Consider the following 24,402-nt stretch of genomic DNA (forward strand, 5'->3'; position numbering starts at 1 on the left):
AAATATAATAAAGAAAAGTTATAGGTGTGCGAATTGAAATCAGAAGTAAGTAGGTTTAGCTAAAGAAGCAGCCAGACATGGTATTGGCTACTGGCGTCAGCGCGTCGCATAGCAACTTTCTGTTAACCAAGAAACGTGTCGGATGGGTTACGTAAAGCCGGGCTATAAATAGATTAGCTAACGTAACTAGTTGAGGTGCAGTTTAACGGAAAACTTAATGGATATAAACCATTTTTTGCAGAGTACAAAATTCTAATTCTAATGTAAATTAGCCTGTACTGTCCCACGTCTATCTGGTCAAAGGCCTCCCTCCGATCCTTCCACCATTTCCTATTCCGTGCCTCTTCAGGCCACGTAACTGCTAACTCATCGAACTCATCTACTCATCACGCCAACGTCGCGCGTCGCCTCGGCCTACCACGCTGGCGTTGATGATGATGAGAGCACAAAAAAGAAAGCAAAATCTCGATGATTTTCCATAAAAAACCTTAATTTATTTTTAACACCCAATGCCGATTATCAGTGTATTTCAAAAGTTAAATGTTTAGGTATCAATTTATTATTTCGATGATTCATTCAAAATCAGAATAACACTGCACATTTTAAGCAAAAATGCCAAAAACAAGGTGTTCAACCTAGCCTGCATATTTCTAAAAATATGCAGGCTAGGTACCGTACCTCCAAAGGTAAAAGGAACCCTTATAGGATCACTTTGTTATCTGTCTGTTTGTCTGTCTGTCCGTCTGTCCGTCGTGTCTGTCAAGAAAACCTGTAGGGGCTAGGGCACCTACTTCCCATTGACCTTGTGGCGGTTGCCACAATAGAAACTAGATGGCGCTGTTCAATCGATGACATAGTCCCGAACAAATGTACCGCCGACAGTACTCGCACTAACAGAGTGTTCTGCAATCTGGACTATATATAGAAGTTTCAAGATACAACCGTCGGCCCAGCTGGCGCTACCGAGCACAACCAACCGCTCGGTGGGAGATCTCCCCTTTGGTACGGTCGAGCCTGCATATCGCTCCCGTACAACCTAGAATCATGAAATTTGTTAGGTATGTAGGTATGTCTTATATCACAAGTAAAGGAATAAATCCGAATAATGCAATAATACGGAACCCTACGTGTGCAAGTTCAACTCACACTTGACTGATTTTTTTGTACGTTTAATTTGTATGAAATATTCTAAGCAGGTGATAAAAATAGCCGCAGACGTGGGAACGGTATTTTTTGACTCCTAACTAGTTTTGCCATTAAAGGGAGATAATATTAAAAATATGTAAATGTGATGGACGCGTCGCGAATACTAGTTTATTTTATATAAAATAGGTAAGATATAAAAGAGGTTCGACTGATTTTTAAATTTGAACAAGTGGGAAATAATAATTACAACGTACGAAAAATGGTAGAATTGTGATAACACTAAAATGCTGCCAAGCGATGTTGCAGCCTAAAATTAAAGCGCACTTACCTTGAAAATACCTATTACCTCTTGACTTGTAAGTTTACATATTAAAAGTAGAGGTTAAAACTGATGCTGGAAGGGGTTCCATATCCTAGCGGTTCGAATTATTAGAAACGAGGAGGCTAATCGCGTTCTGTTTTACATTAAAAAAAAGTAAGAATAAAGCTCTCTGCAGCTTGGTTGGGATCTCGCCTGCGTTTTTATAAGTAGTTAGTCATACCACAGTTTTAAGAGATCGTGGTCATATAGTTTTCAGGGCCCATCCTCTTAACCGATTTGGACATTTTATAAGGTAGGTATCTACAGAAATAGCTTAAGAACATCCCGGCGACGGACATGGGCTACTTTTTATGCCGGAAAATCAAAGAATTCTCAATGGGTCATCTATTAGTAGCTAAATAATTTCTAACATCATAATATTATAATGCAAATAACGGGCATATATCTATCACATAAGATACTAATCGTGGTAGGTACCTATTTACCCGTTATTATTAATTTTACATTTTAATATTCTGTTAAACCAAGAAAAAGCCTAAAATCATTGATTTCTAACGTGTTATTTTATTCAAAGTGTTAAGCAAGACTGGCACAGGGAATGCTAGTTAGGGGGCCAGGAACTTGCTTATTACTACTAGGTTTTACTTGGTGTACCTCACTTATGTACTTTACTTAGTGTGTTGTGGTTACCCTGTAACTTTTGTCAAAATAAAGATTATTTTATTTTGTCCCCAGCATACTGCTCAAGCCTACTATGCGGGCGCATCAAAGAGGTGGAGGTCGGCAACAACATCGGCGCAGGCGCAGCGCTGGCGCTGACGCTGCTGCGACCTCCCTCCTCCAACTCTACCAGCCCCTGCCAGCTGAGACTCAATGCGCCGGACGCAGCTGCATTCACTGTCCGACTTATTGATGTTAAGGTAAGCACAGTTATTTATATCAATCAATTATTTACTTAAGGCGGAAACAAACTATTGGTCGTGTCCGCAAGGCTGGCAGCCGCGACCACTAGACATGTGTCCGCTATAGCTTAACGTAACTGAAAACCGCTGCCGTGCCTATAGCGTACCGTAACGTTATTGTCGTAGCTAGCAACGGTTATCAGCTATCATCTATGACGAACCACCTGACAACGCAACGTTGCCAACCGGCAACTGACAATGCATTGTTTGGTTTTTTGGTAACTAAAATCGCAATAATTATGCCTTCTCTTTCTTTCTTTCACTGAAAGCTGAGAAGGAGCGGTTATTGGCTACCGGCTTAGTAACTAAGAACTTCATAAACCAAAGCCGACCTTATCTCTAACTTACTCTCTCTTAGGCTTAACTGTACAAATACTTGTCCATTACACTTTGATCTAGCAATTTTATTACAGTTAGCCTTAGAGTAATAAAGATAAGGTCCTCTTTGTTTTATCAATCGTCGTAAAATGTTTTTGATTAACTGGACTGTGGAAAACTATCCGTGCAGGCGTCCACTATAGTTTGACCTATGTCAATGATCATTATAATTAAACTTTGCTGCTATGAACTTAAGGTTGTGATTACTTCACGCTATTCATGAAAGTAAAATTGGTTTTATTTTAGTGAAATATGCGCGCGCTAGCTATACAGACGGTATTGATACGGCAGCTAGCTTAGTTACTACAACGGAAACCTCTGATACCAATATTCGGCAACGGTTATCAATATCGGTATTGAAACTAAATAACTGTTGGATAACCGTAGCCAGAAATAGCCAATAACTCCCATCTCTAGCGACCACTGAACAGACCCGCACAGCCCCCGCGCTAACCCCGATTGATATCTCAACTTGACGTGGACTATACATTCTGTGGCCACTACAGATATGTATGCAATGCACTGTGGAAAGTCGTTTGGGACGCGGCTTGCGAAATATTTATCGGATCTCCGAGCACTCAAGGTTACGTCCGCTACTTACGTCCGATTGTTTGCACAGTTAAGTGTACATTTTATTATCCAGATATCTATAAGCCGCGTCCGTTAGCTGCGTCCGATAATTTATTTCCGCCTTTAACAAAGCAATCCAGTAGGGCGATTGTCTAAGACCTGCATCAATCATTATTACAATCTCAATTGTTCTGATTGGCTGAATTTGTGCGATTCTTGTTGCAACAATGCATTATAGCCAATAGTGAGCGAGCATCAACCAATCAGAGATGATTGCGATCGTGACATTGTAGCTGTCATTCTCCCGCGGGGCGATTGTCTAAAACCTGCATCAATCATTATTACAATCTCAATTGTTCTGATTGGCTGAATTTGTGCGATTCTTGTTGCAACAATGAGCAGCAATGCATTGTGGCTAGACATGTGTCCGCTATAGCTTAACTTAACTGAAAACCGCTGCCGTGCCTATAGCGTACCATAGCGTTATTGTCGTAGCTAGCAACGGTTTTCAGTTATCATCTATGACGAACCACCTGACAACGCAACACTGCCAACTGGCAACCGACAATGCATTGTTTGGTTTTTGGGTAACTAGAAACGCAATAATTATGCCTTCTCTTTCTTTCTTTCACTGAAAGCTGAGAAGGAGCGGTTATTGGCTACCGGCTTAGTAACTAAGAACTTGGTAAACCAAAGCCGACCTTATCTCTATTATGCTAAGGCTTAACTGTACAAGTACTTGTCCATTACACTTTGATCTATCATTCTAAATACAGTTAGCCTTAGAGTAATAGAGATAAGGTCCTCTTTGGTTTATCAATCTTTATGAAATGTTTTTGGTTAACTGGACTGTGGCAAACTATTCGTGCAGGCGTCCACTATAGTTTGACCTATGTCAATGATCAAATTAAACTTTACTGCTATGAACTTAAGGTTGTGATTACTTCACGATATTCATGAAAGTAAAATTGGTTTTATTTTTGTGAATATGCGCGCGCGAGCTATACAGACGGTATTGATACGGCAGCTAGCTTAGTTACTACTACGGAAACCGCTGCGCGTTGCGCATATTAAATTAGTTGAAACACAACTCTGATACCGATATTCGGCAACGGTTAACAATATCGGTATTGAAACTAAGTAACTGTTGATTAACCGTTGCCGTAAATAGCCAATAACGCCCATCTTTAATTGTGGCCAATAGTGAGCGAGCATTAACCAATCAGAGATGATTGCGATCGTGACACTGTAGCTGTCAAACAACCGCGGTAGGGCCACCGCAATCGCGCAGCTGAGACTACCGCGGTAGATTGACAGCTACAGATCGCAATCTACTATGATTGGCTGATACTCGCTCACTATTGATTACGAAACATTGTTGCAACAAGAATACTATAAATTCAGCCAATCATAACAATTGAGATTGTAATAATGATTGGAGCTTTTCTGGACTCGAACAACAGGGTAGATACAGCATATACCCATTTACGCATATTATTAAGATATCCACGTACCTCCTCAAGAGCCAAATCCAGAGATCTAAGCCAGTTAGCGACTTGGATCAACATTGCTTGACCTATAGGCTTCACCACCTGCTATACCGTGTTATTTTTTTCAAATTATAAATCAAGCTAAAAATTTAGTTCAAGCTTATCAAGCTGCACCGTAACTTGAGCTATGCAGTTGCAATCGCAATCCGCAGTGGCATTAAATATGACTGGCGTGATTTTGCGCCAAGTAGGTGAAGGTGGGCCGGAAACTTAACCCAGTAAATCGCGAGAAAAATAACTAAAATAGTAATTTTATAGTATTTGTCATATTTAGAATGATCATTTCTGCTTTTTTGTATAGTAGGTAGGTAAGTATAGCTTGAATAAAATCGCAGCGATCTAGGCAGTGGACCATCTTCCCGAAAATCATTTTTCTCTGAAGACGCATGGTTAAAATAGTTGAAATTATAAGCTATAACAGTATAACCTAGGGATTAAGACATCGGCCTCGCATCCGGAAAGTCCGGGGCTCGCGATCCCGGACACGCATCTCTAACTTTTCGGAGCTATGTGAGTTTTGGCAATTAAATATCACTAGCTTTAACGGTGAAGAAAATATAGTAAGGAAACCTGCATGCCTGAGCCGAGAGTTCGTAATGTTCCCAAAGGTTTATGAAGTCTGCCAATGTACACTAGGCCATTTTTGGCCTAAAGGTGAAATCTATAGAGCGCACTCTGGCTTTGCTTAGACTTAAGTCAGAGTTAAAACGAGACAGATGTATATCTCTCACATAAATCTGTTTCGTTTTAACGCAATCTTAAGTCTGAGCAAAGTTAAGTGCGCTCTATATATCTCAGCCTAAGAAGAGACTTGTACCCATTCAATCCATCCAATTTTTTTCATTTTACTCTAGCCTGTTTAAATTTCTCATTTTTTGAATTTTCCTCTATTCTGTATGGATTATTGCATCTTTACTAGCTGGGTATAATGTCTTATAACAGGCCGTCTGAACTACATTGACTTATATACTGAACTTTTAATAATTTGTTTCGAAGCTTATTAACATGGGTAGGGCGTTATCGAGTGATTAATTGAGAACACGCCTAGTTATTAGGTAACCTATTTCTGTTATAGATTGTAAGTGCTCTATAACTAATACAATCTAGAATTAGAAACAGCTTAGGTATTTGTAAGTCTTTATAACTAATACAATCTAGAATAACAGCTTGGGTATTTAATAGGTTATCCGAACCGTATTCATACCTATTACAGATATCGATTACTTACTATCGTATCGGTTTGCTGACAAAAAATTGACATTTCATAAACCTTAATCAAGGCGCGGTGTTCGCTTACTTCAAATCAAAACGACAAATAGATAAATCATAATATATTTGTTCAGATTCAGAGCATGTCTACCAAATACATACAGTTTACATCATCATAACTAGTGCCGGCCCACTATAGAGAACGGATCTCTTCTCAGAATGAGAAGGGTAAGTATAGGATACAGTTCACCACGCTGACCAAATGCGCATTGGCAGATTTCGCACACCTTTGAGAACAACATTATGAAGAATTTTAAAAATTTAATTTAATTAACATTAAAAAGATATTCAGGTTGCTCAAGATGTTTTCTTCTACCCTTAAAGCAAGTGGTGGTTGCTTAATAGTAGATATAGATATATTTTTGACGACCTCCCTGGCGCAGTGGTAAGCGCTGTGGTCTTGTTAGTGGGAGGTCCCGGGTCCCATTCCCGGCAGGGGTTTGGAATTTCCAAATTTCCGGTCTGGCCTGGTGGGAGGCTTCGGCCGTGGCTAATTACCACCTTACCGGCAAAGCCGCACCGTCAAGTGAATTAGCGTTCCGGTACGATGCCGTGTAGAAACCAAAAGGGTACCTATGGGTTTAATAAAAACTGCCATACCCCTTCCAGGTTAGCCCGCATCCATCTTAGATTGCATCATCACTTACCACAGGTGAGATTGATGTCAACAGCTAACTTAATCTCATATCTGAATTTAAAAAAAAACTCCGAAAAGTTAGAGATACGCGTGTCTAGCTCTAGAACTCCGGACTCCCCAATAAGAGTCCGAAGTACCTATATTTAACTACTAGGCTATCGCAGATTTTGTTTGCATAATACATATTATTTACTACGTGTTATTTACCGATCGGTATTTTAACATAGGTATTTTACATCACATGCTTCACGTTTGAGCAGCGAACATGATAAAATAATTAGTGATGTTCATTGTTCACGCATCACGATAGGTAACTAATTCTTATCTTCCTGCAGTTATTTAGGTTTTAAATGAGTTCAGAGTTACAATAATTTACATAGCTATTTACCTGCTTCTGTTAGTAAGTAATTAACTTACCCACAAAAGAAGTAAATGTCAAAGTCAAATTCATTTATTGCAATTTTTAATGCAATAACTGAATTTGACTTTGACTTAGAAAAAAGCCAAGCTTTCTCTCATTTTTAGGGTTCCGTACCTCAAAAGGAAAAACGGAACCCTTATAAGATCACTTTGTTGTCTGTCTGTCTGTCTGTCAAGAAACCTACAGCTAGGGTATACTTCCCGTTGACCTAGAATCATGAAATTTAGCAGGTAGGTAGATCTTATAGCTGACATTTGGGGGAAAATCTGAAAACCGTGAATTTAGGGATAGATCACATAAAAAAAAATTAAATTGTGGTCATGAACATATAACTAGTATTTTCAACTTTCGAAGTGAGTGACTATATCAAGTGGGGTATCATAATATTATGAAAGGTCTTCACCTGTACATTCTAAAACAGATTTTTATTTATTTTTATGCATCATAGTTTTTGAATTATCGTGCAAAATGTCGAAAAAATACGACTGTAGTACGGAACCTTCATTGCGCGGGCCTGACTCGCACTTGGCCGGTTTTTTTCTAAATATTTTTGGACCAGGAGCCCTAGTAAACTATAGGGAATTCAATACAATATATCGCTGGTACAATCCATTGCTTACAATATTATGAAAGCGGAAGTGTATCTGTCTGTCTGTTTGTTAGCTTTTCGCTGCCCAACAGCTTAACCAATTTTGATAAAATTGAGTACAGAGTTATAGCTTACATCCCGGCGAGGGACATAGGCTACTTTTTTAATTAATAATTTTTTCCACGGGACTCTTAAAGGTCCATTCGTTTAATTCGATGATTTTTGGTATAAAGGTAGGCTAATTTTTATACGGATAATCAATTTCCACGGATTTTTTTAGAAACCAAAATCCACGCAGTCGAAGGTGCGGGGCATCATCTAGTATAATATAATTTTGTACTTACTACAATTACAAAATAATACACTCCAATTTATAGTTGGGTACATTTTTCTTTACAAAATCGTTATTTCCTATAATGGTTGAAGAGATACAATAAAACTGCGGACTGCCTCGTTTCATACAAATATCACCATAGGTAATTTCCTATGGACCATTTGGAGAGCAATACATCTTTTGTTTTGCGAGATGGCTAATAAGGTACCTACTATTTGCATAATCCGTTTGTGGAACAGAACTCGTTCGTTGCAATGAGGAAGTGCCTTAATGGCCACAAAGCAGCAATAATGTCACATATTGGTCACATAGCAGTAATGGGTTGTGGACAATAGGAAAATCACACTTTGAAGCGTCTTTACCCTGTCATTTGGATTTGTCACGTTCGATTTGCCGATGCTCCTGTTTTTTTAAAGTCTTGCAGTAGGTTCTTACTTCTTAAAGAATTGCGATAAACCTATAGTACCTACGCGATAGGTCGTGGTGGCAATCGAGGAGGGAACGCTCCGCACAGCCCCCGCGCTTATCTGGTGCGGGCGAGCGCAAATGACGATCGGCTGGTCGGACATGCCCAAGATTGGGGAGTGTTCCCTCTTCATCTTATGTAATGCACTTGGCCAATTGTTATCTACTATCTACATCTTAAATTTGCGGAACTTATATCGCAATCAAAAAATCTTTTGCATTTGTGACTCCGCAATGCGCATATACCTACCTATCTTTGAGTACGCGCTAGGTCGAGGTGGCAAACGGGGAATATATTTATTTAAATATATATACTTTCTAATTAAATAAACCTTGAGATTCATTAAATAAACAGTGAATCAAAGTATCTTATCACATGTTCTACATAAATAATGATAAATGCAATCAGGTGATTTCCATGGTAATTAATACCGTCGCTTTTAGACATCAGCGAGAGATGCATTAAGTAGGCTCATGAGTCATTATAAACTCCCTACTTACGTACATGTTTAATGAACTACATTTTCTTATTTGCTTAAACTCTAGATAAAATCTTAAAATAGTTCTTGAGCGACTGTTTGTGCCGCTTTTTAATAATTCACGAGCAAATGCAAGAATCTATGGGTCTAGAATCTATGAAGAATCTATGAATAATAATGAATTTAAAGCTGCACAAACATATTATTTTGAGATACGATAGTATTTAATCGAATAGGTATATGATAAAGAAGTAAAATTTGTAAGTTAGGAATTAGTATGTGGGTCAGGTAACCTCTCAGTGTGCCTGGGTGCTGCTGGTCCTTTTTGGATACGTCCGAGGGGAAGAGCAGTATTCGGGCCGGTGCACACCGGTAACATGGCTAATAATTTCTCTTCGGGGATATTGTTGGCTATGGCTAATGACTGGTAGGGTGGAGGTTTCTCCGCGTGTCCCTCTGACTAGCAGAGGGCACAGTGGACGAGGCGGAGGATGGGACGCGGGCGACGTGCGCGGGATTGTTGTCGCCCGTCGCCACACAAACCTATTATACCCCATACGTGTAGATTTTTCAAAATTCCTTTCTCAGTGGATGTCTACGTCATAATAGCTATCTGCATGCCAAATTTTAACCCGATTCGGCCAGTAGTTTCAGTTGTGTGTTGATAGATCAGTCATCAGTCAGTCAGTAACCTTTTCCTTTTAAATATTTAGATAGAAAAGTCGAATAGACAATACGCCCGGGGTCAGTGGCTCAGTTAGACCCATTAGACTAATTGACGGTTCTATATGAGGCGGTGACCCTGCGTTGTCGTGACTCCTTTAATCTTGACGACTGCAGCTGAGTGCTGGGTGTGTCAGGCTCATATTGAACCTTGACAGATGGCAGCTCTATTACTTGAACTCATGGCTAACGACAATAATCCACAGTATTCGTCATCGAATGTTATGGAGAACCTCAGGCATGCAGGTTTCTTCACTATGTTTTCCTTCACCATTATAGTGAGTGATACCGTTATTATTAATTGCTTAAAAGCACAATAAATCTGAAAAGTTAGAGGTGCGTGCCTAGAATCGAATCTAAGACTTCCTATAAGAGGCCAAGATTTTAACCGCCAGGTTATTTCATAAGATTAAATTATTAATAAGTATGTAGGTATTTACCATATTTTACTTTAGTATATTTACTTGAGTTGATTGAATTTTATTTATTGCTGAATGAGAACTTATTTATTTATTATTACTTTGTAACTACAATTTTTGGTACATGAATAATAAAAATAAATAAATAAATAAACTTTAAAAAAATATTAATTCAATAGATCCGGCGATATATGCTCAAAAAACTATATTATTATGCCTTCAGGCTTCACCTTTCCTTTTTCCTAGGCAGCTCACCTTCAACCCATTACAAGAATGATATTATATTATTACCTAAGTGAGAATACCTACTATTTATATAACTTATCTATTAAGAAAATCTCTAAAGTTATGTAATGTAATATATGTATTATGATGGCAATAAATAAACATAAGTAAGTACTAAGTAGATATACCTACATGTACGCTGGAAGATGTGTGCCAAACTAAATGACAATTTTATCTTTTGTGCCGATTCGATCCCTGTACTGCCGCCGTACTGAGAATTAAAATGTATATTTTGTATCAGATGGTCTCCATGTTGAAACTACTCGAATATTGACAGAAGTGTGATCACTAACATTTAGTTCCGAGTACGCTCACATGACGCTCATTGCTGCAATCAGCGCCAAAGTGGTGAAAATCAAGCTTCAAAAACAGCCGGGTGATTTGCTAACTCAGTGTCTAACACTTTATAATAAACAGCCTTTAGCCACCGAGCACATCAAACACTGAGTTAGCAAATCATCTCCCCTGCTGCTAGGTGATTCTCTAACTCAGTGTCTAACACTAAATGATAGTCACCGAGGTTGGTTAGTTCTACATTGCTGCTTCACTGGGTGATATTAAAATATTTTCTTCCTTCAACGGATTAAAAAATGAGCGCCGTGCCTATCATTCAGTATTAGAAACTGAGTTAGCGAATCACCCTGCTGGTCTCAATACCAAGTCTAGCATACCTATACCTACTTATATTAGTAATGATTAGTGATATAGGTAATCTGTTTTGAATACTGATTGATAGCAGGTAAGTATGATGTTACATTGTTTTAACATGGCACGTGTTCACGTGGATGTTTGAACTGTTTAAGACTTGCATTAAGTCTCGATTTATTATCGTCTCAGTGCTAAATACTAATAGGTATCTACATGCAGAATGTGTGGCGAAGCATAATTAACTACGCATCGCGCGCATATTTAAGACAGGAAAATAAAATTAATTATTAAATAAATAAAAAACGAATCTGAGTGTGTATGAGGTCTACAAAACTCAATTAAACTAAATAGCATCTCAGCTGGGGACATGCAAAAGTAAAAACTGCGAAAGTTAGCCTGCAAACCCTAAATAAACTGCAAATTCATATAAATAGCTTAAATGGATGGGTCTTCAAGAAACCCGTGAGGACTCTTTATAATCGGTTAAACTGTTGTGCCGTGAAAAGCCAGCAGACAGACAGACACATACTTTCGCATTTATAATATTAGTTCGGATAGGGCAATAACAAAACAAATAATAAATAATAAAAATCAGTTAAAAATTACTTAAGTCCCTTTATAGAATCTGGTTATGTTGTCTACTCAAAGGAGCGGGAAAGCTAGACGTTTTTACGCCTATGAGTCAGCCGACTTTATGTAGGTAGGTCGTAGAATGTAGATACACCTTTTATAGACCAATATATTGGCTGGATAGGAATAACATGTGGGTGTTTAAATAACTCCGTTCCGTACTCGTGTATTTTTTTCGACATTTTGCACGATAAATCAAAACTATTATGCATAAAAATAAATAAAAATCTGTTTTAGAATGTACAAGTAAAGCCCTTTCATATGATACCCCACTTGGTATAGTTATCTTACTTTGAAATATTAAATACATTCAAAAAAAATTGTGATGCAACTACAAATTCACGGTTTTCGGATTTTTTCCTTTACTTGTGCTATAAGACCTACCTATACCTTCCAAATTTCATGATTTGGATGGCCGTTCTAATTAAATAATAAATAAATAAATAATAATAATAATAATAATAATAATAATAATGATTCTAGGTCAACGGGAAGTACCCTATAGGTTCTGTCGACAGACACGACCGACGGACAGACAGACAGACAGACCGACAAGCGAGAAAGTTCCTTTTTTCCTTTTGAGGTACCGAACCCTAAAAAATAGGATAAATAGGCCTATTAACGAACTTTGCGTTTCTTACTTTTTTTGTATTATAAATCCTAATTTGTATATTCATTGAAATACTTAGTAGTAGGTACCTACTTAATATTAATAGTTTCAGGGCCGGATAACGCCCTTATTTCCGCTTGGAACTACAACACAAGCCAACCTTGTTACAAAATGCGGTGATCGCACGAAGGGACGGAGGGGCCCTTGTCCTAATTCTGTAGGAAACGCTTTCTTTTGGTATTTACTGTATACTAGGTGATGCCCGCTTATACTGCCTACTTTGTACGATTTCTCTTTGATTTTCCGGGATAAAAGTAGCTTTTTCGGGATGCAAGCTAGATTGTGCCTTTCGTCAAAATCGGTTAAACGGATGGGCCGTGGAAAGCTGACAGACAGACAGACATACTTTCGCATATTTATAATATTGTAGGTATACAGATTTAGTCGATTAACCCCATTATGTACCTTCCTACCTAGTTAATTATTAATTTTGTTGATACGTAGCACAATTACTAACACGTGCACGAATAGAAACCCCATGTGATGTCAAGTGAATCTATCACTGCAGGTGCACTGATTCGAAATGTCCTAGTGAAACCAATAATTAATCTATGTGTCCATCCTACCGAGAACAATCAGCGATTGATCTTTTCAAAAATTCAATTTACAATATGAAGCCATCGCTTATAGCTGGAGCGATTCGCAATTCAAATCAACACTCTTTTGTCATAATATATACGCGTACATTGAAATAGGGATAGTTTAGATTGTGTCGTATTATAATCGTAAGCAAATTATTCGCCTAGTTATAATTTAAGACAAAAGTTAATTTGTAATATCAGTAAGTAATAAGAAATAAATAAATTTACATTATTAAGACATTAATGAATTGCTGTAAATTAGTCATTCATTAATGATTTTATAATAGAATGTGTAATAATTACTAAAAGCTTATCAAAGGTTGAAGTGGCCGTTTTCCTTTAAAATGAAGTTTTATCATTAAAAATGTACTTGAAACGTAACAAAGGCGACGCGACGTAACTTAGTAACATTGTAGTTGCGTATTAATTACATAAAATACATTAAGGTTGTCAACGCCTAGAATTTTCCGGGATTCTCAGGTAATCCGATCAATATTTTAACTTGAGTCAATTATCGTTCTCCATCAACTGTAAGTATTCGGAGTTAAGAGTGAATCGAAAGTATAGGTATTAAAGACCGAATGATAATAATAATAGTAATTTAATCTTAAAACTGTAAAACTTTGCATTGCAAAATTTTTCCCCATTTATTAATATTTGGTTCAATGTATAATATTTTTACTGCAATTTTTATTCTATTTTATCTCATTTGAATATTACTTTAATCTAATTAAATATGTTAAAGGAAAAGGTGACTGTCTGACTAACTGACTGACTGATCTATCAAAATGCAAATAGCTATTATGACGTAGGCATCCGATAAAAAAGAATTTTTGAAAATTCAAATAGGGGTTTGAAATTTGTGTAGCTCACGCGGACGAAGTCGCGAGCATAAGCTAGTTTAAACTAATTATGGACAGTTGTCTGAAATAAAACATTTTCATTTTATTTATTTCTTTGAAGGCAAGACTATTTGAGAGAACAAAAGAGACCTTCAGTTTCTAAAATGGGTTTGAAATGTAAAAAGTTTCTATCTACGTCTTCATAAGCGTCGGTAGTAGACAAATCATAGATCACTGACAAAATTGCCTTTAAAGTTAATTTTACAGAAAGAGGCAACCCTAGCTATGGTAGCTGAGAGGCACTGAACGTGACATGCGACCGCAGCGCGCAGTGTTTGCAGTTTCATGTAATTTTCTTTAATCCTGCAGTATCATGTAACCATGGACGTAATAACGGAAAGTTACAAGGAGAAGCCCTTCAATTACGTCTATATTATCCAAGAATCGTCGCAGTTTAGCAATCAAACAGTATAGAAATGACGCGACGAATGTCAGCACTTTGTTTGCTTTGAGGCTGCTTTATCATCATCAGTGTTATACGAGAATGCTCAGCGAGGGATGTGGGTGAAACCCGTCAAGACGATCTCTTGGTTTTGATATTGAAGCAGTCAAACCTTAAATAATATGAAAGCAGCTCTTGTCGGTCACATCCCTGATGTAAAGTAGCCTTGCGCTTTTAAATTCTGTCCCACAAACAAAACTAAAACGGTATAGTTCGCACCAGGTTGAGATGGCAATCAGGGTATGAGGCGGGGGATACCCCGCACACCCGCAGATCAACCGCGTTCGCCCGCACCGGGTTAGCACGGGGGCTGTGCAGGTGTACGAGGTGTTCCCTCCCCGATTGCCATTTTAACCTGTCGCGTACCATACCTATAACCTGTGTAGTTACTGCCCACCTGAAAGCTTACGTATGTACGCATTAGGCTCTGTTCTTCATCGGTGTACCTACGTTCGATTCTGTGGTATTACTCCTACAAAATCAACTGAGTTTGTGTATAGTAAACTACTCTGAAAACGATACCACGTCTGTGTCACGCTTTCATATTATAATGCGATTAGTATAAAGTAGTCCAAACGTTATGTAACTGATGTTCTAGAAGCGATTTTTGACTTTATTCTGTTACTTAATGGCCTCGAATTAGATAGTCTTATAGTTATTTAATCTTCGTTCATCTTAATGCTAATGGCGCGCTAGTCTTCGATAGCACGTGGACGTGCGTGAGCACAGCAATTTGAACAAATATTTATGGGCGGAACATATTCTACTCAAGAATTAAATGCGCGATTTCTTTACAAAGCAAATCAACGTTTTGTACTACGTTACTTTTTTTTAAATAACAGGTAGTTAAAACCCCTATTTAAACTAGAAATTACTGTATTGTTACACCTAGGATAAAGCCAGTGGATGGCAAGATTTTTCTTCTTCTTCTTGAAATGCCGTCTCCTATCGGAGGTTGGCAATCATTAGGGCTATTTGCACCTTGGACACTGCTGCTCGGAAAAGATCGGGTACTCTTCCCGTACCATTGCATTGGCGTAAATTCTTTAGCCACGATGATGTTTTTGCACGGCCTGGTGGTCTTCTGCCGGCTATTTTCCCCCGAATAATGAGCTGTTCTTTATCAATGTCAATTTCTTTACGTGTGTGTTTACAGAGCGTGACGTGCTAAAGTACTCGTACTCTGCAAGTCTTATAGCAAGTAGAGACTTGGCATTAGCTTTAAATGTCTTTATGTTGGAAGGGAACATGAACATCGCTATTTTCCTTAAAAAACCGGCCAAGTGCGAGTCAGGCTCGCGCAACGATGGTTCCGTACTCCAGTCGTATTTTTCCGATATTTTGCAGTATAATTCAAAAACTATGATGCATAAAAATAAATAAAATGCACAGGTGAAACCCTTTCATATGATACCCCACTTGATAAAATTATCTTACTTCGAAAATTGAAAATACTAATTATTAGTTTATGACCAAAAATTTTTTTTTTGTGTAATGTAACCACAGATTCATGGTTTTTAGATTTTTCCCCGAATGTCTACTATAAGACTTACCTACCTGCCTAAATTTCATGATTCTAGGTCAACGGGAAGTAGGTACCATGTAGTTTTCTTGACATACCGACAGACAGACAGACAACGGAACCCTAAAAATGGCTCTCTAAATGTCACAAGGTTAGCCTTATAACTTCTGGTACCTACATTTCTGTAACTTTGTAATGACTGTAATAGGTGCGTTAACCCTATGAAGCCGTATACCATTGTTCTATCTTATTAAGGCTTCAATCAATTATGTTAGTGTCTAACGCAGGCCACAGCGATATAAATATGTCTGTGTTTGCCCACGACTAAATAAGTTAGGTTAGAGTATCTAAATAATAGTTTTTAAATACTAGTATCAAAAATTTCACATAAAATTAAAAATAGAGTAGGTATGTTTCTGAAATGTTAAATAAATGCACCAACAATTATTATAAAAAATATATATAAAGCTGACACGTGTAGAAGCATTGACAATATGCTCTAAACAGCGACAGGACTGCACCGTGCAAACCGACGTGCGAGCATATTACACCGAACAGCCAGAGCCCTTCGTTCGCATTCTATATCGCGGTTATCACGCAAGTCCTCAGTCAGGATATGCCCTAAGTACCTGAACTGATTCACCCTTTCAATAGGTACACCATCTAAAAGTACCTTCGGAATCCTCTCCGAACATCTGCGCGAGCGGAATAATATCATCTGCGTCTTTTTAACATTATACTTCAGGCCGTGATCCCTTGCATAATGCTCGCAGATGGCCAATAATCTTCTAAGTCCCCTGATTGAGGGACTTAGAAGTACCATGTCGTCAGCGTAGCTTAAATTATTCAGGCAAGTTGTACCTATGTGCCAACCAATCCTTGTACTTCTAAGTCCCTCAATCAGATCGTTTACGTATAAGCTAAAGAGGTCCGGAGAGGTTAGCCCACCTTGACGTACGCCACACTCTAATATATTATAATCATTAGAGATGGTGTCGCCCCATTTGACAAAGTCCCATTGATCGGATTCGAAACTCTAGTATAATGAGCGCTGCGAATACACTCCTCTTATAATGGTTTTACGGCTAATTTAACAAGCGTGGGTTGTCATAGATACCATCGAGCCAAACAAAACAAGCCCACGCAACTGAATGGATGTTTACCAGCCGTATCACCAGGTGCTAACCAAATTCTAACCAACGACGCCTCTATTCAGTATAATTAATTTACAGCATGATACAAAATTAAATTAGATACTTAGCAGTAGGCAATATCTTCTATAGATACATAATATAAATTTCCCAGTATAAATATAGTGGGGCCGATTCTCTTGCACACAGTCTCTAAACTAAACTAAATTAACAGGTCTAAATCTAGTGCTATCCTTTTCTGCAAGCAACATTATGAAAGGGATAGCAATAGATTTAAACGTGCCATTTTAGTTTAGGGATTGTGTACAACAGAATTAGCCACATTATACACTTAAACTTTAATTTATTAAACTTTAAGGGTGTCTGGCAGGGGGTTGCCAGACACAGTGTCTGGCAATGCACGACGTAATTTGTAATACTATCCCGAAGAAAATATATAAAAAAAATTGACTTTATACTTAATTTTTTACATCGTTGTTACCTGTTCTCTCCTAAAGCCACCATGATCCAAACTTCCCTCCCTGTGTTGGGGACAATACGCAGAGAAACTTTCAGCTTTAAGTCTGGCACGTGCTGGCTCTCTCTCTCTAGAGTTGAGACTCCTTTGAATGCGGTATAAGACTCACAATACGGCTTGACAAAAATTGTCTCATGGCGTAGCTTGCCTTAATTTGAGGCAGCGTTTCCACTTGAGTTGCCGCCGATCGTAGCGCTGCATTTAGGGAAAAGGCTCGATCGACTCTCGTGGAGAGGTATAGAACAGCTAAGCTCTTTTGTATAGCAGGAGAAAGGGTGGTGTGTAAAGCATACCTTGGTCTGCACCTTTTCATTTTCTTGCGCTATTTAAATAGAGGAATTAATCATAAATGTATGTTAATATAATTATGTACGTCATACAATTCCGTAAAGTACTTAGCGTGTATCAATTACCAACGAATTTTCTTTGAAATTTAATATGCGTGTTTTCTTAGTATTTTTGTTACCAGATAAGCAATAAGTATAAATGCAAAGGAGTTACTCGTACATTAAGCACCGGTTAGTCATGCATAATAAATATTTCTATATAACTAGTAGATATCCACTATATACTTAGCGTACCTAACTCAATTGGCTCAAAGTTTAAAGCAGATTTTTGTAAACTAAAATTTGCACAGCCCAGTCTGTTTCCATAAAATTGGCCAAATGCTAGTCAGACTCGCGCACCGAGGGTTCCGTACTCGGGTATTTATTTCGACATTATGCACGATAAATTAAAAACTATTATGCGTAAAAAATAAATAAAAATCTGTTTTAGAATCTACAGGTAAAACCCTTTCATTTGAAAGTTTAAAATAAGTAGGTAGCTACTATTATTTGTTCTTGAACACATTTTAGTTTTTTTTGTGATGAAAATACAAATTCATGGATTCGGTCCTTTTCCTTTACTTGTGCTATAAGACCTATAGGTACCTACAGGAAAAATATGAAATCATTGGAACCAAGGGAATAATTGCGTTGAATTTAATTGCATTTATTATTTTTATTCCTAGGATATTACCTTTTGCTATTATTTTTGAATTTTAATTAAGGTTATACCTATAATTGAGTTGGTAAAGGTACCTTTTTATATAACGTATTTAACTTGCAACGGGTTCGGTTGCAACGGAGCAACGGATTGACGTGATTTTTTGCACGGATATAGATAAAGACCTGAAGAGTGACATAGGCTTTTCCCGATATTTTATCCCGAAAAATCAAAGAGTTCCCACGGGATTTTAAAAATCCTAACTCCGAGCATACGAATTCGCGGGCATCAGCTAGTTAAGAAATATAGACACCTAAGTTCAAAAAGAAAAGACTCACTGACGCACTGTCTGACTCTTCAACGCCTTCTCAAGCGTTTGGATCATAGGTTTGGATCTACCTAAAAAGCTGACATTTTCCACACAATTTCCCCATAGAGTAGACAAGGAATAAAGCACGTTCCCACGTAAACGAAACAACGAGCGGTCACTAGTAAAAGATTAAAATTAAAACCTTACAAATTGCGACCAATAATAAGTACCTACATAAAGCAGAGAAGAAAATTAACATTCCTCGACTTGTCCACGCAAAAACATGGGCGCGTGAGCTAAAAAGGCTCTACTTAGATCTAAAATTGGATACCACTGGCGTCGGGGCGTCGGTAGCTGCAAAACTTGATGGAGACTTGCCTTACAAGTTCTGACGTCTAAAAATAGATTAAAGGCTGGTGAGACACGACACGTCACCTTAAAAGCTGGTTTCCTGCGGGGTGGTGCACTAACTCAGTGTCTAACACTGAATGATGGCCACCGAGCTTATTTGACATTGGTCAGTTCTACATTGCTGCTTTACTGATAACTTTTCGTAGATAACCTTCAAATTAATCGATTAAAATAAATGTCAAATTGGTGGCTGTTTATCATTCAGTGTTAGACACTGAGTTAGAAAATTGGCGGATTGGTAAACGCTGTTTTCTTATAAGTTTCCCGGGTTCGATTCCCAGCCGAGTTAATTATGAACCAATCGCATGTGCCCCGGCATTCGCAACTAATCACGTCTTTGTTCAAATATATTTGCCGGGAACTGTAGAAATCGTACTAAGTGGGTCCTATATGTAGTTCCTTCTTGGGTTTAAAGAAATTTAATAGTGCTTACATACTATTTTCTAGAATTTATCACTGTAATTTAATGAATTGTGTTACTCGAGTCACAGCTGAAAATCAGCGCCATAGTCTACCACAGTTTTACGCTGATTAAATATTGTACACCCATTCTGGATGTATTGGCTGTGACACTACCATTGTTGAATAAATATTTTTTCTTTCTTTCTTTCTTTCTTCCCGTGTAGTACAAAAATGTAGACATATTCACTCATAATATCGTATCGCTCCGCGTTTTGTTTATCTAGTTCTTTACGCTTACGGTGCGTATGCGCTGAATAACACGGACGCATTTCTCCTTTCGCAGGCAACGTAATTTGCACCTTAGTAAGGCAAAGTAGAATGGTTTTTGCAAAACAAAAAAGGTTAAGGCTGCAAGATGCCGTTGTGCAATACAATTTTGAGTTGATTAGCGTAGCGAGCTAGCTGCTGCGGTCTAAATAGGCAGGATCTAAAAATCTATATTAATTTAATTAAATTTAAAACATCTTTATTACTCAATACTATGACAAAGAATAAAAAATACAGGATATGCTTAAAAACAAAAGGGCGACCTTATCACTACCAGTGATCTCTTCCAGGTAGAACTTATAGAACTGTAAGACGGATAAGACTGTACATAAACATACACTCTAATAGTACATACTATAAAATGTATAATATAATATCTAAGTTTATATTATACGTATGTACAGGTATGCACCTAAAATCTATAATTTATGTGTCAAAGAACCGCCCAATCTGTTTTTCTACGCCCACATTAAGTTCCAAGGGCTTATAAGGTTGGTTGATTATTATATCTAGTAAAAAATGTTTGTGGATAATGTATATATGTATGTAAGTATATAGACACTTCTGAGAATAACTACAAGTTGGGTTATATAAGGAAAACAGCGATTAAGCTCTAAGTGGATTAGCAATTAATCCGATATACAATTAAAATATGAGAATGTTATTACTTACGGACAGACAAACAGCTACTCTGGCCTCGTGGCTAATCAATAGGTCAAGGATTCGATTCTTATTGAAGAATTTGAAGAATTTAGGATTTATCAACTACATATTGGATTTTTTAAAGAACCAAGCATAATATTCTTCTAGTTTTAGCCTGAAATCTTTCTCAATGTTTTACAGTCTCCATGATTGTTATTCCTAGAAAAGTCTTATCTCCACGACTCCGCGTGGACTACACAAATTTCAAACCCCCTATTTATCATTTTCAAAAATCCTTTCTTAGCGGACGTCTACGTCATAATAATTATAGCTATCTAGGTACATTCTACACGCCAAACTTCAACCCAGATCCGTCCAGGAATTTGAGCTGTGCGTTGATACTTAGATCAGTCAGTCAGTCAGGTTTTCCTTTTATCCTCATCCTAATATAATCCATACTATTACTTTACTATTTACTATGCGGCGTGGCAGACTATGGCCTAAACCCTCCTTACTCTGAGGGGAGATCCGTGCTCAGTAGTGGGCAGCTAATGGGTTGATCATGATGATGATGATGATGATGATGATGATGATGACATATTTTAGAATAGGTAGGTATAGGATAACAGACAAGGACAAAATACATATAAACAAATTGATTTGCGCAATGCGGTTCGTCGAAGCAATTTGCAAAGATTTCACTTTCGAGAACTACCGATGAGCTGTGGGAAACGAGACGGCCTTAAAATTAATCTGAATGATGACATTTTCATGTGAAAATCTTTGTGGGGGCTTTGTGTTGGCTTCGAGATGTTTTTGCACGTTCAGTCTGCGCAAATATTTAGAGGAACAAAAAACATATGTGGGATTTTTCTACGCTGTAGTTTGTATTGTTGTTACTAGACCTCAGTTTAGGTACATATATATGCGAGATATTTTTTCGCAATTCTGTATAAAATTACAATTATAATATAATAATTTGCGTAGGTATAAGTACTTACTTTAAATTCGCGTGAAAAAGAAATCAGTGAGTAATAAACATACTTAATATTATAAAGGCGAAAGTTAGTATATTATATGCGCGTGTATGTTTGTTACTCTCTCGTGCAAAAACTACTCGACGGGTTTGGCTGAAATTCAAAATGGAGATAGATTATACCATGGGTCATAGATTAATTATATGCCATGGATTAACACAGCCGGAAAAGCTTTTTTACTTTGTAAAACACTCGTTGTACCCGTTCTCAATGATCCAATCCAATCCAATCCATCAGCCTGTTTGCGTCCACTGCTGGACATAGGCCTTTCCAAGAGCGCGCCAAATTGGCGCTGCTCATTAGAAGTAGTGCTCATACTGACCACGCTGGGCAGGCGGGTTGGTCAGCGCAGGGCTGTAGGCTATTTCGCACCAGTGACGCTGCTGCCCGTCTCTGGTCTGTATTATTTAAAGCCAAGCCATATGGAATGGTTATCCCGCCATTCTTCGGTCGTCATATCCTCGTCCGCTGATTCGCAGGGGGCACCACGTGCAGGTGAGGTTGACATTTGGGGTGCTAAGATGTTAGCGCACCCCCTTACCCCCTTCTCTCAATGTTCTTATGACACATGTGTATGTAAGTGTAAATGTTCTCAATGAACAAAACCTCATTTTGTATAATACGTACCTAACTTAATTCAAAGTTGTTGGTCGAGTTTCATTCACTTGAACAAATAACGTGGGAAGAGGTACGCGTAAAGTAAAACCTACGTCAAACAGTATAAACGTATTGCGGCATTATTGTAAAAGTGCCGTGTCTGGTAGAGATAAAGCACGTCCTACATGTTACACATAGGGTTGCCACCTTTTTTTAATTCACAGATTAGCGCTTGGCTGCAATCAGACCTGGCTAGTGCCAGTCAGTTGCCAGGTCTAATAGAGCTTGCCTAAATTTTTTGGATTTACTAAAAAAAATATAAAATTTTGGTAAGACGAAAATAAAGTAAACATCTTAAAAAAGATAATAAAGAAGTAGACTTATTTATTTCTTATTTATCTTTAAAACGTATGCTTTGTTAATTTTCACAACATTTTACAAATATTTCTAGAGCTTTAAGGCAGTTATAGGCCTTTTTGCAATCAAAGTTTAAATCAAAATATATACACTCTTTAACGACAATAACATAACTTGAGAGAAATGGGTTGACATTCGTGGTTATTTTCAGGAACGCTCAAACGCCCTGTTTATTTACGGCCGAAATTAATAAGCTATCCATCTACGATTTGCTCTACCAAAGATACAAATTTGGCATAAACTCCATACAAGCTACCACAAATCTCTATCCTTAGTAGGGCAAATCGTGGATAGATAGCTTATTAATTTCGGCCGTTAGTCTCCTAAGCAGTAATAGGCAGAGTTACGTAATAGAGTATTTTAATCAGCGTCGTAGATTATAAAGCACATCTACCCCAAAAAGAGCAAAACACTCTTATTTTAGAATACGGTGACAACCCTAGTTGACAACCTGTTGTAACATACGTCTTTTTATGCCTACTAAAAGTAGTGTTTTACTCTAGTAGATATACTTGGATACGACGAACATAGTCGCAGATGCCAGTGGCGTAACAGAGTTAATGCCCTTGGCTAATTTATTTATGAGACTGTGTACACGGGGCCCATATAAATTATTTTTTATAACGTCATTTAGGAGGAGGCCATAGGGATTGCAATAAAAACTAGATATGCTGCATATTTGGTAGTATTAAATACAAAATAGGTATTAAAATTAAGTGTCATATTATAGAATAGCAACTTCTAAATCTGTCAGGTTCTATGTATAAGAGTCATCTCAATCTGATATTTCTAAGAGTATGCACATGAATTTTTGACCTGGTTCCTCCTTCACATTTCTACTATCGTAGTCGAAATTCCACGAACACGTACGAAGCGATTTGCCTCCTCGTTTCTAATTCGAAGTTCTTTAGATATTTTGTAAAAGTTCGACGTTCGTCTATTCTTTCGTCGTTCCTTTTTTAATGTGTTCGTATAAAAAAAGCAAAACGACGAATTGAAATCAAAACGGGATTTTAAAAATAAACACAAAAACTTTGCTACTGATGTAAGAATACTATAGGTACCTAATCATAACGATACAAACTGATAACGATTCCAAAAATACCTCAAATTAGCCTAAACCTATTAGCCTAGTATGATTTAAACGGAAACAACATTTTTAGGGTTCCGTACCTCAAAAGGAAAAACGGAACCCTTATAGGATCACTTTGTTGTCTGTCTGTCTGTCTGTCGGTCTGTCAAGAAACCTACAGGGTACTTCCCGTTGACCTAGAATCATGAAATTAGGTAGGTAGGTAGCTCTTATAGCTGACATTCGGGGAAAAATCTGAAAACCAAGAATTTGTGGTTAGATCACTCAAAAAAATTAAATTGTAGTCATGAACTAATAATTAGTATTTTCAATTTTCGAAGTAAGATAACTATATCAAGTGGGGTATCATATGAAAGGGCTTTACCTGTGGATTCTAAAACAGATTTTTATTTATTTTTATGAATCATAGTTTTTGATTTATCGTGCAAAATGTCAAAAAAATGCGACTGTACTACGGAACCCTCGATGCGCGAGCCTGACTCGCACTTGGCCGGTTTTTAAATGTAGCAGTAATTTGAGAAGCCCAAATGATCACTTTGACATTACGTTTGTTAATTACTTACCTGT

The 24,402-nt window shown here is 37.6% G+C and overlaps 1 protein-coding gene across 1 annotated transcript in view; it reads left to right on the forward strand.

The window, feature by feature from the left end:
- The window catches only part of LOC117997174 (uncharacterized), a 66,825-nt gene that overhangs the window by 12,076 nt on the left and 30,347 nt on the right, over positions 1-24,402 (forward strand). The window contains exon 2 of the mRNA XM_034985361.2: positions 2,204-2,388. Within this exon, the coding sequence (XP_034841252.1) occupies positions 2,204-2,388 (185 nt within the window). The remainder of the gene's footprint in view (positions 1-2,203; positions 2,389-24,402) is intronic.

The sequence above is a fragment of the Maniola hyperantus genome, chromosome 4 (assembly GCF_902806685.2).
Source record: "Maniola hyperantus chromosome 4, iAphHyp1.2, whole genome shotgun sequence".
NCBI lineage: Eukaryota > Metazoa > Arthropoda > Insecta > Lepidoptera > Nymphalidae > Maniola > Maniola hyperantus.